Here is an 18,206-nt window from a genome sequence, read left to right on the forward strand (position 1 = left end):
GACGCCGAAAGTAGCCAAGATATAAGAGGAAAAGGAGATCAGGGTACATTGAAGCAGCACTTTTATAATACAAGAGCCCTGAAACAAACATTAGCTTTGTAAAAATTATAATGCTCAATTTTTTAGAGAGAGAATTCTTGGCAGGGTGGTATGGCAGCTGCAGGGTTTTCTCTGCGTGGTACAGGTAGTGTTTTTATCGCGTCCAGCTCCTTTATGTACCACAACTCGCTATTAATTGGTTGAAGGTTCCAGCATCATTCATTCACAAGCTGACATCTCAGCCCGTCGTGGCATCTGTTGTCCTACTTCGGCCAAACTCGGTTACATTATTAGGACCGTTCGCCGGAGCCAGAATGGGTGGAAATGAGAGGGATGCGTATTAATGTAGCCCAGCCTTTCTTTGAGTCTCAGGCCAGAGAAAATGTTTTCTTTCCCCTGGAGGCCCTGAAGCGCAGTCCCGCTCTGCCTCCTCCCCCCTTCAAATCACATCCCCATCCTTCCTCTCCTGCACCTAAATCAAATTTGCTCTACCGCTGCCGTTTTTATAGACAGAAAAAGTCGGGAGGATGTGGGAGCTGTAATGTTTCCTGCTCCATCAAGGTAGTCTGTTAAGTTATTGAGAAGAACATTGTGCTGCAGTAGCCCTGACACAGATAATGGTCCGATGATGGAGCACATCACTGGTATCAGTCAGCTGTGAGTTACGCGAACACATTAACATAGTTTGAGAAGTGACAAATTAGTATTATTATAATGTTGAAATAATTTCAGTTCTTACTCATTTAACAAGTGTTCTTTGGCAGTTTCGTCACTGAAAAAACAGGCCTGTTGTGATTGGATGACATCTGTTGAAGTTAAGTTACTGCCATTGTTCTGATATCATAAATGTACACAAGAACGCATTCAGAAAGATATAGAGGTATCGTGAATAAACAAGAGGCAATCTATCTGCATGTGCCGCGTTTAAAAGGCTATGTAGGCTACGACCAGATTTTCCTTGACCTGAATGAGAGGGATGACTAGACTGCACGCCGGCCCGTCTTCCTGTGTGCACCAGCTAGAACTGGAGCACCAGAAACGTACAGTACACTGCTCATTTCACGGTCGAGAGGCTCAGCGGCACAGTCTGAACTGAACAAATGCTCTCCGACTGACTGACTGACTGACTGACTGAACTGCTGCAAACTCAAAATTTTCAATGTGTCACTCCCTGTAACTGTTCCTCTCTCTTCCTCTCTGTCTGCCTGTCCCTCTCTCTTTCGCACACTGCTCACACACACATACTCATTCACACAGCCAATCTTCCCTCAGAGCCCCAGCAGCAGCGTTGCCACGCCCACGAGCACTTTAAGCACCCCATCCAGGAGGAGTAGCTGCGCCCTGCAGGACCTATACATCCCCCCTCCTCCAGCAGAGCCCTACACCCCCAGGTGAACACAAACCTGCGCATAAATTCACACGAGGTTCACTTGCAATGCCAGATATTAAAGGTGCCCCTCGTAGTTTTATGACCAGCAAGTGAGAGGTCTCACTCCTTATCAACTTCTGTTATCGATTCTTGGAAAATGAACAACTACGATTGAGACTCTTGAAGTCTTCTGGGTTTATTTGGATGAGGTGTATGATATGTGTCTTTCCATTGTTCCCCCGATTTTTTGGTGCATTCGCGGCAACAAATACGACACACACAAGACGGAAAGGCGTAGTCGTCCAACGGCAATGTGAAAGGTCTCAATTACACTGCATATACAGGCAAGTTTTGTTGTAACATAAGGAGGTGTAGCAATGCACCAACAGAAGCAGGAAAGAAAAAAACAGCTACCGCAGCAAGCAGTGATGTAAACAATGCAGGATTTGAAATATTAAAAAAAAAGTTGATCTAGGTGTTAATAGGGAGACAAATTCAATTAACACATTTATGTAACTCATGGTGCAATTCAGATGAGCAACACTGAATGTTAACAGTTACTTGTTATCCCCTGACTTTTTCATAAAGCCCGAACATTTCAGTCCTACTTTCAGGGTTACGAATAGCATGCTAACATGCTCAACTAATTGTCTTACTGTCTGCGTTTAAGCGCGCCGATGTAAGCGTTTAGCTCAACTGTGCCGCAAGCGTGGCCGTAGACTCTTGTTGTACATTTTTTAGATGAGGACTGAAACTATCATCCTCTCAAAAAGTGTTTCCTCAGTAGCCAAAATCTGACGTTGACTATTCCTCTTTTCCACAGAGATATATTTCTGTTGAATAATTATCATAAATGCATCAAAAAGTCACACTGTTGCGCTGGATGTCATTCTCCCTCTTTACCCTGAACATGGACACTGAATTTTTTTTGGACTTAATATACAGATATCACTGTCTAAACTCACTAGAGCACCAAATCCATGCATATATTAAATCGCAGCTGAAAATGGTCCCTGACAAATTCACTATTTACTTCTGTTCGGTAATCTGTCGGTATGTAAGTCTCTTTTTACTTATGTCTTTAACAGGAACACATTGGCTTGGGGCTACAAGCCACAGATATCCTGGACATGTGGCAGTACTGACTAATACGCTGGTCTTTTTGTGGGATTATAGAATGTTCACAAGCCTTATGCTGTGGCTTTCTGATACCTAATTTGCTGACAAAGTTATGTTTTCTCCTTTCGTCCATGTCTTCTCTGACATTAAAGTCACTTCCTGTTTTCCCTGCAGAGATGACAAGGGAAATCTGCCGGGTGACGATCCTCAAACGGACGTCCATGTTGCCGAGGGATCCGAGTCGCCAAACTCTTACCTGGACCAGGAATGTCGGGGCCAGTTTCCTCTGGTGGAGGAAGATGCCATACTCTACTGTTACGAGTACGACCAGAACCAGGAGGTGTCATCAGTCCGCAGGGGGAGCACTCCCACCTATGGTAAGACCTTATCCTCGTCTGAAGACCCGCTACTGTAATCGTGACGTCTGCAGGCTCTCAAGGTGTTTATGAGATGTCTGCAGCTGTGTGTATTTATGTGTGTGTGTGTGGGGGGGAGGCAGGTGTGTAATATTGACGTTCCCTGCGCCTCCTTGCTCCAGGCAGGCTCAGGCCCATCTCAATGCCGGTGGAATACAACTGGGTGGGAGACAACGAAGACCTGGCCAAGCTGAAGAGAGAGAGCAGGAGAGGTGAGTGGGAGGCAGTGGGAGAGAGAAAAAGAAAAGGGGAGGCAGAGAAGGGAGGGGGACAGAGAGGGACAGCGGGAGCTGAGGTGAGTGGGCGGATATCTCATAATATCCTCACCCTCTCAGATCTCCGAGCCAAAAAGTGGAAGGATGAGCTGGCCTGTCAGAACCGATAACATGCTGGATATCAGTTCCTGCCTCGATCTCCTCCATATGTTCATAATCTATCACTGCTCCTTTTTTTCCCCCCCTTCATCCCTCTCTCCATGTGTCTCTCCCTTCCTCGCTCTCAGCTGTGCTGTTTGCTCTCTGTTTGGATATAAAAAGTACACTGTTGCTTTGGCAACCGTAGAAATATATCCAGAGATTTTTCACATTTTGTCGGCGACTGTTGAGTTAGGTGGTAAATGGAGTGGGAGGAGACCGAGTCGTTTTATTTCAGTCTCAAAGAAAGACTTGAGTGATGTGTTTGTTTCCTCTGGGAATGGTGGTGATACGTTGCTCCTTTGGGCTTCTTCAGAAAAAGCGATTGGGCTATATATATCAACAAGAGACAGTATTTGGAAGTTTTGAGGGCTTCCTGCCTGACAACAGCCTTCCTCTGTAGATTCTTAATGCCTTTCAAATTGATAGTCCTTTGAAATGCCAGCGTTCACTTATCTCAGAGAGAGAGGGGTTCAATCGCAGGCAACCGACGTACAGTAGACTTTTACAAAAAAGTCTGATCATTGTTTCGACTAATGTGTGCTTAAAAGTCCAGAATCTAGGGGGAGAATTACTCGCATAATAAGCTTGCTAAAATGATGCATCATCCTCAAATTTACATACATTGTGTGGGATTATGCAGAGTGTTTGGTATGTAAATGATATCTTTATTTTTACAGTTTAACCTCATAAAGTGTGTGCAGTGCTGAGCGTGCCTCTGTTTTGTCCCCGCAGAGAATTCCCTCTTGCGTTTTGCGAGTGAGGACAAAGCCCCGGGGGAGGACTTCCTGCTGGGACGCAGCCTGAGTCAGAACAGGAGGAAGACCGAGCGAGGAGCCAGCCCCACCCATTACACGCTCGTCCCCGCCCTCCAGATGGAAGTCTCCTTGTCCACATCCAGCTCCGACTCTGCTTCCCTCTACCATGTTAGTCCCTTGTGATAGTCTGTAGTAATTTGAAGTCTTCGTTGTAAGAAGTGGGAGTATGTAGCAGCACTGGGATCCTCTGTATGTTGTCATTCTGGTAATAATTACGGTTAGTTAGTGAACAGGTAACAAAGCCCCTGTAAGTGCTCATAATATGCTTATTAACATTAACATTGTTAATTTAACATTAATGTTAATGCTTATTAACATTTATTTTTATAGTATATAAGACATTTACAAGCACTTAAGAGTCTTGTTAAAAGTTTATCGACACTTAAAGGAGACATATTACGCTCATGTTCAGGTTCATCATTTTATATTCTTTACTACTAGAATAGGTTTATATGCTTTAGTGCTCAAAAAACACATCAGATTTCTCAAACTGTCCACAGCATTTCACTTCTGTCTGAAATGCTGCTTATTTTCAGACATCATGCTCTGGGTCGAATACCCAGTCTGCTCTGATTGGTCCGCTCACACACGCCTGACCCAGCACAACAACAGAACAGCCGTGCTGAACCAATGCTAACGTGCAGAACTAGTCTTTGGGCATAAATCATGCAAATGTATGACATGGTGACATAATATGATGTCACAAAGTCACAGAGTTAAAGGCGGGGCTACTGACGAGGCGCTTCAGAAGCTGCGTGTTCATTCTAAAGCATGTCTGTTAACATTTTTTAATGTTTATTCTGGTATTGTGAACACTATAGTCTTATTAACAACATATAGACATTACTGTCAAACTAATGAGTTTCTTATGAATGTTAATAATAGAATTACAAATACATTTATTAACGTTCTATAGCGTTTATTGACTGTTTACAATTTTCTTATAAGCACTTACAAATGTCTTATAATCTAATCATAAACATGTTTAATATGCTATTATTTAAACATACACAGTCTTATTGGCATTGATAAGCACAAGTATAAGGACTTATTAAGAGCATAGCTGAAGAATGTTGCAATGCAACTATATGTTGCAATGCTATTAAACATTTATAGGAAACTCGTAAGGCTGTAACCTGTGAAAAAGTTTCTCATGCGTCTATTGACTTTGTTTTTGCAATTTTCTTATAACTAATTAGAAATCACTTATAGGCTGTTATTTAAACATATATAGTCTTATTAATGCTATTAAGTATAGACACTTATTAATGCTCAATACAAGGAAGGAATACAAGAGTTAACTTCACTCTTTTTTCTTTACTTGCAGGTGTTTGAACGATCCTCGCTGCTGTCAAGGTCAAAGAAGAAGAGTAAAGGTAGGAGCATCTGTTTAAGGAGTTCTGCTTGAGCAGTCACATGTGCTCAAACCCAAACATGAGCAGGTGTTTGGCGAGGAGTGTTTTTTTCTGACCCGCTCATCTGCTCTGCTCCCTCGCTGGCGCCTGCAGCTGGAAGTCCCATGTCTTCTATCAGCAAGAGGCGGATTTCCTGCAGGGACCTGGGTCAGGGGGACTGTGAGGGCTGGCTGTGGAAAAAGAAGGACGCTAAAACCTATTTTTCGCAGAAGTGGAAGAAGTACTGGTTCATCCTGAAGGACACTTGCCTGTACTGGTACATGAATGAGGAGGTGAATATGGTGGTTTCACAGAAGAGCGATTCACAGCGTGTGAGTGGTAAAAGCCTTTATTTATTATGTGGCACTTTGATTTAACTCTGCTCTTGCCCGTCGCAGGATGAGAAGGCAGAGGGGTTCGTCAGCCTCCCGGAGTTCAAGATTGATCGTGCCACTGAATGCAGAAGGAAGTAGTGAGTACCGATTTTTACCTCTCAAGGACCAAGCTGCTCAGATCCGTTCGGACTCAAAATTAGACGTATCCTGATCCAGATTCCTTCACAAAATGTACAAAACCAACAGCAGAGACTTCATGTTGCATGTTAAGATACAGTCCTACAGTGTGTTATCAGTGTTACAATATCGGTTCTTGAAAAAAAAAAAAATGTTGGTATTTATATTGAATAATAGTAATTATAGTAGATGTAGAAGACAGAAATAACCTACAAGTTCATAGTGTCATAATGTCAAGAAATATTAAAAAGCTTAGCGGACCAAAAACGTGAAACAGGAAGTGTGAACCTTGATTTTAATCAGCAATTTTTTTAACTGTAAGAAGACCATGTACTGCCCTTTGGTGCTTCGGGCAGTATCTATAGGAACGGGTGATAATTTGTTTAGTGTGGGCGTTGATAAAGACACGTAACTTTATGAGGAGAGCAGTGAAAACATGAAAACATGACCGTGTGGTTCATTTTGTCTATTTTCCAGCTAAAGAACAACAACTTGACAGGAACTCCTTCGCCACTTGAGACACAATTTGTGGGAAAACAGTGCAGAACTACTTTCTCAGGCTGCATGCTAGTGTGGTGGCCTGCAGGCTGAACTAAAGGTCCCCTGTGGAGTTTTCTTCCAAATACCTAATTTTATTCTGATCTTGCTGAAGGCTGCCTAATCGTTTGCCCGCCTGCTTTTAAAGATTCAAATTCAGAAAAGACCAACGGAGGTTCTTGCAAATCCCTCGCAGACAGTTCAATGCGGCTCCTATGCTAAATGTGCGGCTTTACTGCAAATACTGGTAGTGTGCTTCAATGGGTTTGTTGTTCACTGACCAACAATGTCGAAATGATTAAGAAGCCTGCTGTGTTCCATAAAACATGGCTTCACCTTCACCGTCAACAACAGCAACTCATCTCCTGGTTGCAGGGTTGTGTTTGCAAGCACGTTTAAATGAAGTGACTCAGACGCACATACAGCTCCACATCATAAGCAAAGCGGTTCATTTTATGATGCAAATTCTCGCTGTTTTGTGTCACCCTGAATGACTATATGTGCGATGGTGCCCGTTTATCTGGGCCGTCCTCTGTATTCACATGTAAATGTGCGCTATACGTGCCTGCTGTTGTGCTCACATGTGATTAAATATACCCCCGGCTTCCCTTTCAGCGCCTTTAAGGCTTGCCATCCGAAGATAAAGACCTTCTACTTCGCAGCGGAAAATGTAGACGACATGTCCCGGTGAGTAAACGAGGCAGTGATAGTCATGCCGTAAACTCCCCCTCCAAATCCTACATCTGCGGCCGCATTTTAACTCCCGCTGGCCGGAAATTGAATTCCCCTACCAGGCTGCCTACTCTCCTTGAAACAGAGCAGTTTTTGTGAGGTGATTGGTCAAACAGGGGAAACCACACACACACACACACACACACACACACACACACACACACACACACACACACACACAAAAGCACACAGAGTTGTATTGGCTGTCAAGCTGCTGTGCGTCATGACTGTTACTCACCCCCACAGGTGGCTGAGTCGTCTCAGCATGGCGGTGGCGGGCTACTCGGAGCAGGAGAAAATTCGCCAGGACCAAGGTGAGATTAGTCACAGGCTCTGCTCACGGTGCTGCGAAGGATTCGTCATCTGCTGCAGGTCGCCGGTCAACACTTATATAAACAGTCGGACTTCTCACACTTGTTGCTCTCAGACGGAGGCATCATATATAACTGAATAATGACGAATGTATGCGTGATTATTTTTTGCCTAGTCCTCACTTGGCGAGGTGTTAATTTGCGATCACAGTCTCACAGCCGTGCATTTTGCAGCAAAGTATTATCTGCTCCTCGGCTCCATCTTATTACCTGCTGCAAGCGAGGCGTTTAACAAAGAATGGAAAACAGCTTATTAGCTCACAATAACTAATATGTCTCGAGAACTGTTGTTCCCTAAGTAATGATTGATATAAAGATATTAAATGTAGCACGTAATGTATATACAAAAATGTTGGCTTTTATTTAAAGCTGCTGTTATTGTCGTTAGGATCACATGCAGACAGGAGCCCGTCTTTATAGAGCTCTTTGTCCTGATTGGATAAAGTGGGCAGGGATACAAGAAAATGTATCTTCTCTTTAACTGCATGAGCGAAGGGAGGAGACCAAACGCTGTCATTACTGTTGTATTATAGAGCTATTTAACACTTATTTAAAAACACTTTTTTAAATCGTCTACAGCAGCTTTAATATCTTGTCAAGGGATCTACCCATATGTTTTTATTAGTAATCAAGGAGACTCATAAGCATTTGTGGTACAAAATCAAAATCTTGGTGTCCAAATTTAGGACAACCAGCGATGGAATGTAACAAAGTAGAATTGACTCAAATACTGAGCTTAAACATATATGTACATACCGAACACACTGCCTGCTTGAGCAAATTTGTGTGCTTGGCCGAGTGATGAGGATGGATTCACCTTAGATGTGTCATGGATAAACTTGTGGATTTATCTGGGTTTGAGCATCTTTAGACTTCAAAAATGGGGGGAAAAGGAGATTGTAAAAATATTTTTTGGTCCTGAATTTCTCCGTTGTTAGAAAGACCGTCACTTTTTTTTTTTTTTTTTTCAGGTTTTACCAGTACCGTCTCCTCTTTGCTGTTATTTGACTGTCAGAGTTAAAAGGGTTATAAGAAAATAAATATGGAAGTTCGGGATGTGATGCAATTACCTGGAAAAACAAGTCCTGACAGAGAGAATTCAATAAATAGATCTTATTTCCAGATCAGTGGCAGAGGCTTTTCAACACCTCTCTCCATTGACTCAAGCATCTCCTCTTTTGTGCTCCTTCTTATTAATGCTAATTTTAGTGGCTGAAGGCTGGCTTGTTATTTCCGTTTTCTGGTGTTCCTTGCCTCCTTACAAATGGACAGGAAATAAAGTAACTGAACCCTTGAGCTATTTCGAGGAGCTTACGCAGAAACCTGGCCATGGTGGGCGGCTGAGAATCGGGTTTGTCATTGGTTTGATGAAGAGGGGGCTTCATCCTTCACAGACAAGAAGCTAAATCGGACCCCTTAACACCTCCAGACGTCTTAACAGGAAGTGCTTACATCTTAAGATTCATCCGTCTTCACACTCTGCAGTAGACCTGGAGTTACATCACACCACACCTACACTGCAGCTACACCTTTCAAAACACTCAAACATGGGCACAGCCGGATGTTTCTGACCTGATGCAGCAGGTTAGAAGCTCAATCTATCATAATTTGTACACTTAGCTAGTAGAAAAAATACGTCAGGCCTCAGTCTATCTTAATCCAGGTGGGAAAGATTCTGATTGCAGTCTGATTGCCTCCATTTTTTTTTACATAAAGTAAACGGTTTGGTTTTGACTGAAAACATGACTCAGTCTGTTTGTTCTTGACAGATTACTGGAGTGAGAGTGATCATGAGGACATGGAGATGACCTCGATATCCAAGCAGGACAGTCCACCGCCACCTTACGACACCTATCCCAGAGCATCCTCAGTGAGTCTGTCAGCCTGTCGTTTACCAGAAAGATATCACCATAAGTGGCAGACTTATGGTGCTTATGTTCATGTATCACCTCCTAACTGTGTGTTGTGTTTAGGTGAGTCCGTACCTGGAGCCGAAACGTGGCCATCTCTCCTCCTCCGACACTTTCCAGTCCCGCTCCTCTCACGAGGAGTTCCACTCGGAGCCTCTGGACGGCAGCAGCAGCAACAACGGCATCTCCCCCGGGCAGCAGAAGACGAGCAGCCACAGGAACTCATGGCAGGACCAGATGGAGAGCAATGCGAGGATGCACTACCTCCAGACGTTTCCCGTGGAGGAGACCATGCTATCTGAGGACAGAGACCAGCTGGCGATGGAGTACCGCCGACAGTCCACCCTGCCCGCTCAGCGCAGCCTGCTGCAGGAACAGTACAGGGCCCTGCCTCTGCCTCTCAGGGCCAGCATCGATTCAGACGCGGGAGGGAAACCCCGCAGCTTCACGCTACCCAGGGACAGCGGGCTGCACGCTATCCTGGCCGCTACTGCAGCTGCGTCGGATCAGAGGGAGCCCCATCACTACCACCTGGACCGGCGCAGAGACACTGGTCAGACACACTTTCTTCACTTGTAACTCAAGCGCAGATATTTCATGTATACAGTATGTTTAGGATCATTCTAGACTAAAACTAAAACATCATTTCGCTTATCAAGTAGTTGAACATTTAAACATCAACATATTTGTGTTGAGGAGGAAAATAAACAGACGAATAGGAACACAAATCAGCTGGTATTTAGTGTAAACCAGCTGCACAGGACATGTTGCGCCTTAAAGGGACAGTCCACTCCAAAATCAAAAATACATATTTTTCCTTTTACTTGTAGCGCTGTTCGTCATGTTGTGATAAATTCTGAACATTAGCGTTACTGTTATCCTACTTGGCTTCGATGTAACATTTGCTAGCTCAGTTATCTTAACTAGCAAGCCCCTCAACCATGAGTAAATGCATGCGTAACCGGGTCATGATTTCTGGTATTAGACAGGTTATGTTGAGTTATTGTAATGTATTTAGCTGTAGTGCTATTTAATTTGGTTATATCTGAGGGTAGACAGACATCTCTACGGCGGATATTGAGTAAAAATATGTATTTTTCATCAGGGCCGACCCGTCCCTGTGACACCACACGCTGATGCGATAGAGGCTGAGTGAAAAACTGGATTTCAAAGTGATCAGAGGAGTCAAAATAGATATTTAGAAGAAAGGACGAGTCTAATTATAGATCGAATCCAGGATTGCTTGTTTAAAAAAAAAGTGTACTAATATCCACTTTTATATAATAAATGAAAGCGCTCTCGGGCTGTGGGAGGAATGTTGGATGAAAAAGGTTGGAAACGACTGCAGGAGATCAAGGCACTGCATCTCCCCCAAATCATACCACGTACGGTGACCTCTCCTGTCCACCTTACATTGCAGATAAATCTTCGTAATGTTAAGCAAGAGCACTTTTGTCGTCAGTTATTTCATCGAAGCTGCTAACAGGCAGTCAGAGCGAGCAAATGTCAGAGGTTGAACGCTCGCAATTATTGCTTTATTTGATTAGATCTGGAGGCAGAGCCATTCGCCGTCCCTCGCAGACCTCCAGAGCAGTTGTCTAAGTGAGATGAAATTTAGTGTCTTGTTTGATAGTGATTTAGCCTGGCAGTCCACTCTCTTCCCCTCACACACTCACGCTCGCCCCCTTTCCCCTCTCTTTCTTTTCTTCTCCCTCTCCCTCTCGTGCCCGATCGAGATGTCATCGTGCCTCTCGGCGAGTGTTTGAATGGCGAAGCGAGGAGGAATCCTTTCAGCCCGTGTTAGCGCTGAATCCTGAGCAGGATAAAGAAAACACGCCTAGGGCTCCTCTGCCCTTGTCCTCATTTATCTATCGCTCCACCGTTCACTCTCTGCGCCACGGCCTGTAAAGAGGAGGAAGACACAGAAAACAGGCGGCAAATAAAGCATGATACATTTCAGAGCACAGCCCCAAAGCTTCAGAATGAGCCACCCTGCTTCCAAAACACAAAACAGAGTGGCAACTAACAGATTCAGAGAAACTAGTGTAGTGTTTGGACAGTGCCAACAGAGGGCAGTGTATGTAAACAGGAGACAAGAGAGGTTCCTGGTGGTTTATCAGGATGACATATGAGCTGTGCAGTCAGTGTTGGAAGTGTAAGGTCAGTTTTTCCTAAAATAAAAGGCCGCAGTGCAGAGGCGAGCCACAGAATGATGGGTTTAAAAGAACAGGAGTGTTAGGAGACACCCAAAAAAATACGTTTTGGTAAAAGTCTTTTTATGATAAAATTCAGCTCACTTTCCTTAAATTCTTTTTTGTTTTAGGGCATTTTAGAAAAGTTAAATAAAGTGTTACCTTTATTACAAATAACACATACTTTACTCTTTCATTCTGCCATATTTGATCTTACACCGAGGAATTTGAGTCACTTGTTCTACGTCTGAGTAGTACTGAGCAGAAATACTGTACTTTTTTACTTCTACATTTATTCGATATTTATAATTGCTACTTATATAATTGTTACTTAATCAATGAGGAATTTGCAAAACACATTTAGAGGTTATAAAATGTGACGCATTGCTATACATTAATTGTTCTTCAGTCTTGGTCCTCGTGGCCTCCTGTCCTGCCTGTTTCAGACGTTTCCCTGCTGCTCCAGCACACCTGATTCAAATGAACGCATCGTTATCAGGCGTCAGCAGAGCTTGATGACGAGCTGATCATTTGAAACAGGTGTGTTGGAGCAGTGAAACGTCTAAAACAGGCAGGACACGAGGCCACGAGGAGAGAGTGAAGTAGACGGGATCAAACTACCCAATAGTTGTAGAAAAAACATGTATCGGTAATGGTTTAAACCTCGACCATTTCATGGTTCTAGCTTCTCAAAACTGAGGATCTGCTGTTTTTCTACTCATTCAAACCTACAGTGAAATGTTAAAACACAAAACAGATGTTAAGATTAAGACATCTGAGGTCTGACTGTTGGTCTGACTAATCAGTCAGTCTGAAGGTGTCACTCACTTTGCCCGTGTGTTTTTTTTTAATCATAGCGATGTTTCCTAAATTGTGAATTTGTTTTACTTAATTGTTATTTCACTGAAACGCTTTTGCTTGATACTCTATTTACCATTAATAGGTTTATAGATCTCAGTTGCAACTTTATGATAACCAAATGCTTATTAAATGGTTTATAAAGCATTTTATTATTTGAGTGAAATAACTATTGACTAAAGTTTAATTTACTGTATGTACCAGTTATTACTGATGGTAATTATCAAGTGTTTCCATAGTTTTATATAATAAATCAGTCTTTACATACTTTTACTTCAGGGTCATTTTCAATGCAGGACTTCTATTTGTAATAAACTATTCTTATGTTTGGGTACACAGACGGAAACCAGCTGTGACTCCCAAATCACTAAAACTGTGGTTAAATTTAAAAAAACAAAGCATTTGAAAAAACTCAACAGCAACATTTCTTTCCAGGAAAATGTCCTGGTTGCTCAACATAATAACGCTGACCTCAGCCAAGTGTTGCAGCAGCTTCGGCTCACTGCCATTCCGTGCTGGGCAGGTAGCATACGATGGGTTTGTGTGAATGTGTGGGCAGAGGGAGGCTGCCCACAGTTTCATACGGTGGGGTGGTGAGACATTCACTGCTAAAATGATGTTGTCAATCTCTGAAGGCTGTTTACTTGTATTTTGCTGTAAAAAGTAAAAAAAAAAAAAAGGTGTGAATTCTCATCCTTTTTTCTGCTTGTCCTTCTTGCCAGGCCATGGACGTGACTGCAGGATGCAGGCAGACTCTCTGGGAGACTTGTACCGGGCTCTGGAGCAGACCAGTCTGTCCACCTCGGCTGACCACAGATCATCCAGCCGCCTGGAATACAAGCGCTCATTCGTCCGCCGAGTCAACGACCCCCTGCTAAATGACAAGCTTCATCGCCTCCGGGTCCTCCACAGCTCACTTAAGGTACACCAACATGTTTTTTTACAATCACATCTTTGCATAAGTGTGTTGTTTATTGTCGCGTCGCTGACTGATGCCTTGGCCTTTGTTACAGAATGTCCCTCTGCAAGACACAAACCGGTCACTTGGATTTTTAGGGTGAGGACGAGTGTGTTGATGGAACCTCAAACGTATCGCCTCTGCCTGTGCCTCACGCAGCCGGCATCCTTCTGCTGGAGATATAAGGCACCTTCCTTAACCTGCTCTGCTCTCCTTTTTCCTTCATCTGCTCTTTAAACCTCGCTCACCGTGCAGGAGCACAAAGACTTGGTGTCTCTCTCCACTCGATCTGCTCTCTCTTTTAAAGACAAGGGCTGTTGCAAAAGAGATGTGTGGCCTGCTGAAATAACAGGGTTTTATGACAGGGTTTTTTAGCACTTTGTGTCCGAGACTTGTTGGAGAGCTTTGTAAGTCATCGCTCACATGCATGGCCGCCTCCCCTTCGCTTCCGTTTTGAACATTATGCTGGAGTTGTGTACAGCCACTCGGACAGAGAAGCTATTTTGGATGTACACGACATTTTGTTATGCATGTGTGTATGATTCAAGGGTGTGTTTGTTTCATGAGTGTACAGGGTGTTAAGCATATACATATATATATATATATATTTAATATTACATTACTACAGTGACTACACAATGTTTTGGGGTACTTATACAAATTGTAAATCAAGTGCTGTGCCTCAGTGATTGTGAATGTACATTGTACTTTTTTTCCGAGAGAGACGAGAGAAGATATAAGAAAGCGAGCTATTCCTCAAGACGGGGGCACAAAAATAAATGTCGGCAATAATGAACTAGTATTGTAAATTACAAAGGAATGATGAGAATAGTTGTCTATTTTTGTATGCATGCCGTCTACCTAATTGTTTGTAAAACAGTTTTGTATTTCTAAGTAGGTTTGGTCCGGAGACTACCTGTGTCGACCCCCTGCCCCCCCCCGCCCCTACTACATTTTGCTTTTTGGACTTATTTTACAATCTGCCCCAGCAAGTTGCCAGATTTTTTTTTAATTGTTCGCCAACATAATGAGTAATAACTGTATTTATTATTAAGTGTTTAATGTACAAGCATGCTTTGTATAACTAAAACACATTACCATGCCACTGGGAATCTGACTGACATTGCACAAGTGTGCCGCGTTGTAGCTACTTTACTTTTTTTTTTTATTGAATAAAGTATGGCATGGGCACACGCAAAGAGATGTTGTTAAATGTTTTTTTTGTGTGGTTTTTTTTCACATTTTGGATTCACATGCCTATTAATAGGCACAACAAAGGTTGACTCAGAGGATGATAATCGCATGCAAATACATGCACTGAGTGTATACGAAGCCTCCGGCGTCGTTAGTCTGTAGGATATGGTAATTAAGAATAACACAGAAGAGGAGGAGCATGGGAAACTAGTGCCCTCTCTGCGATGTAAGTATGTAAACAAATAACTCGCATTATTATGAACACTAAAGAGGAAAACGTCTTTTCGCTGCCGGTTTGAGATGCAGTGAGGTGAGAAGAAAATCTGGAGATTTTGCTGCAGTACTGTAAGGCAAGGTTCACTCTGGATACAAAAATAATGAGAGTACACCTGCACCGTGTGAGGCCCACACATATTATTATTAACTCGTATGGGGAGATACATTTCACCTTCCCTGCTCACGATTTAGTTTAATTGCGTAGCATGATGGGCACGCAAGGGCCTGCAAATCCTGCCTTGGAATTAGTACTTCTCAATATATTAGGCAGGGAACTGTTGTGATGACAGCTAGCGATTCTGATCACAAGAGATATTTGGGAGGAAGGTTTAAGTGAGAGAGGATGGTGATAGTTTTGATGCCAAGTCATGCTCTTCGTGGATACACAGCCTTTGTTTTTAGGCATTACTTTGACGACAAAAAGTATTTGACGTGCACAAAGCTTGAAGAACAGATTCCTTTTATTTTGCTGCCACCTGCAGTAATTCAGGAACAGTATTGTGGATATCAAAAGGGTGCCGCGTCATGTATATTTTCTAAATTCTTGGCAAAATATGTCATTCCATTTAATACTAGACACAATAAACAAACAGGTGAGGGCTTATTTGTCTCGAATATTCTGTCAAGTTAAAGCATCTTAAAAAACACGAGCACTGTGTCGAGTCTTATCTCAGTTGGAACAAGGTTTTCCTCTGTGATTTTTAAGCCTCTGTCCTTTGTAAAAAAAAAAAAAAAAAAAAAAACTTTCTGGAGGCTTTTGAAAATAAAGTAGTGGAGACTCCACAAATAAAACAACTACACGGCATTGTTCAGAAATCCACTGAATATTATACTTATAAGGAATCAGGCATTTAAAACTGTTCAGTTATTGATAAGTAAAGTCACCTCTTTTGCCTTGAAGTAAACATTTACACATTTCACACAAATACTCACATTCACACTATGTTTGGTCAAATAATTTCAATGAATTGTTCTATTTTCAATACAACAACACGAGGCAAGAGGCAAAACAGAAGAATGGAGTAATGATTGTCGAGTAGAAAGTGTCGAGTAGTGACTCAAATGTTTATGCTTTAATAATTGCAGCATTACATATAGAAGCTGTAAGTTATAGAACATGTACACATACATAGCCCCTGTCTGAGTCAACAAGGATAACATACACGTAACCAAAACCCTTTACTACAAATGTGTCATTTAAAAACTTCAAGTTTGAAATGTCAGATTGCCATTACCAAAAATAATAATAATAAGAAAGTTTCAATATTTTGCATTTATTTGCAACGGAAGGCAGGAAAACATGTATCAGACAGAGGTGTACAACTGGTATATTAACTGCACCAAACCAAATAAAAAGAATAAAAGACATTAAAAACATGTCTTAACAGCATCCCCGCAGTACAATCTAGCATGCAGGCAGGTGAAGATTAACTGACTGAAACTTTGACCTGAGCTTCAGCCTGCTAATTCTCCAGGAATCTCACATTGAAAGGCATGGATTCTACACTACAAATGTCTGTCTCGACTCTGCCTGGTTCGGTCGTGCTTTAGTAAAACGGGACATCAAATGTGATTAAACGACATGGAAAGACGGGAGATTCTGTATGTCATGTGTTGCCAGAGGCATCACTTTCAGTGCGCAGCAACAACAGCCCCCTTTGCGCCAGTATTCATCACTTGCCTGCTTTTTCTGCTGAAAAGCTTCAACAGCTGCGCCCTTATGAGATGAATACTCAAACCATAGATTGCTGGATTAAGAAGCGGCGGGAATATCAAAAAGTACAGAGATAAAAACAGCTTGCTTTGGTAAGGCAGGTGACTTAAATTGAATCGACTTTGGGCTATTTCAAAGAAACACCCGATGGAGTAGTTGATTATTGCAAGCAGGTGGGGGGTGCAAGTCCGGAGGGCTTTGAACTTGGATTTGGTGACTGACAATATACATATCCTCAGGATGTGTGCATATGAATAAAAGATCATGATGATCTGTGGAACTGTATATAGAGGTACAGATAGTAAGCCAACCAAGCTCGCAACAGATGAATCAGAACAGGCAAGTTTCACCAGCAGGTAATTCAAACAGTACACCTGGTCTATGGTTCTCCCACAGATCTGCAGCCGGACAGTGAAAATTAAAACAATGAGAAATGCCAACAAGGGATAAAGCCACGTAAAAACTATAAGTTTAAGAAGCCTCTGTGACATGATTGTATAGTAATGCAATGGGTAACAAACAGCCACGTACCTATCATAACTCATCACTGCCAAAATTGTGAATTCAGTGATGGCATATGTGTGTATGGCATAGATCTGTGTCTGGCAGAGTGGGAGGGATATCTCGTGTGAGTGCGACAGTATGTTGCTCAGTAAAGCAGGCAGCAAAGCGGTGCTTCCATACAGACCGTTCACAGCCAGGTTACACACCAGCAGATACATTGGCTCATGCAGTGTCTTCTCACAATAGACCACTCTGATTAATGCCACATTTTCAGCAACAATGGCGATGTATATGATCAGGAAAATGCAGAAGTACATCGCCTTCAGATCCTCCATTCCATAGTAAACGGATAGCTGTAAAGAAGTCACTTCAGAGAAATTTGTCATGCTGTCACAAACGTATCTTAAAGCAGCTGAATAAACCAAATTGCAGTCTACAATGATGCACTTTACACGACAGTCAGAGATGGAAAGGGTTTTACCTGTATGTGCAGACCCCCCCCCCCACCTGCATTTAACTGCACCGACCAGCTTAAATACTCATTTCCCCTGTTAGATGAAGTCATATGGTCACACCTACCAGCCAATGATTTCACAGGAATTGTATGTCAAATCCTACAATTCACATTGAGTGTAAAGCGAGTTGTGTAATAAAACTTACATTTTTATGTTACCAGAGAAATAAAGTTTGTTATAATAATAATAATAATAATAATAATAATAATAATGATAATAATAATAATAATAAGGTTTGCTTAATAGCCCAGGTGACATTTGAGGTGAATCGTTAATTTTTTTCATAAAAGCATGAAACTTTGTGCAGTTTATGATGTTGTATCTGGTATAATTCTCAAAACCTGAATGCAGACATGATCTTTTCT

The 18,206-nt window shown here is 42.3% G+C and overlaps 2 protein-coding genes across 7 annotated transcripts in view; one reads left to right on the plus strand and one right to left on the minus strand.

Annotated features, from left to right (window-relative positions):
- The window catches only part of LOC115594343 (connector enhancer of kinase suppressor of ras 2-like), a 35,745-nt gene extending 20,908 nt beyond the window's left edge, over positions 1-14,837 (plus strand). For 2 of the 6 annotated variants that reach the window (XM_030438358.1, XM_030438360.1), the window contains exons 10-22: positions 1,297-1,430; positions 2,702-2,904; positions 3,066-3,155; positions 4,092-4,282; positions 5,502-5,550; positions 5,683-5,861; positions 5,967-6,040; positions 7,233-7,304; positions 7,596-7,663; positions 9,490-9,590; positions 9,694-10,183; positions 13,403-13,602; positions 13,694-14,837. In XM_030438358.1, the coding sequence (XP_030294218.1) occupies positions 1,297-1,430; positions 2,702-2,904; positions 3,066-3,155; positions 4,092-4,282; positions 5,502-5,550; positions 5,683-5,861; positions 5,967-6,040; positions 7,233-7,304; positions 7,596-7,663; positions 9,490-9,590; positions 9,694-10,183; positions 13,403-13,602; positions 13,694-13,741 (1,899 nt within the window). In that variant the 3' untranslated portion in view covers positions 13,742-14,837. The remainder of the gene's footprint in view (positions 1-1,296; positions 1,431-2,701; positions 2,905-3,065; positions 3,156-4,091; positions 4,283-5,501; positions 5,551-5,682; positions 5,862-5,966; positions 6,041-7,232; positions 7,305-7,595; positions 7,664-9,489; positions 9,591-9,693; positions 10,184-13,402; positions 13,603-13,693) is intronic. The other 4 variants (XM_030438359.1, XM_030438361.1, XM_030438363.1 and 1 more) reach the window with 2 other exon arrangements.
- A 1,322-nt stretch (positions 14,838-16,159) lies between these two features.
- LOC115594577 (olfactory receptor 52Z1-like) lies at positions 16,160-17,786 on the minus strand. Its single transcript, XM_030438731.1, has one exon. The coding sequence runs from the start codon at positions 17,710-17,712 to the stop codon at positions 16,741-16,743; it is 972 nt and encodes a 323-aa protein (XP_030294591.1). The 5' UTR covers positions 17,713-17,786; the 3' UTR covers positions 16,160-16,740.
- Positions 17,787-18,206: the final 420 nt, after the last annotated feature.

The sequence above is a fragment of the Sparus aurata genome, chromosome 13 (genome assembly GCF_900880675.1).
Source record: "Sparus aurata chromosome 13, fSpaAur1.1, whole genome shotgun sequence".
Lineage (NCBI taxonomy): Eukaryota > Metazoa > Chordata > Actinopteri > Spariformes > Sparidae > Sparus > Sparus aurata.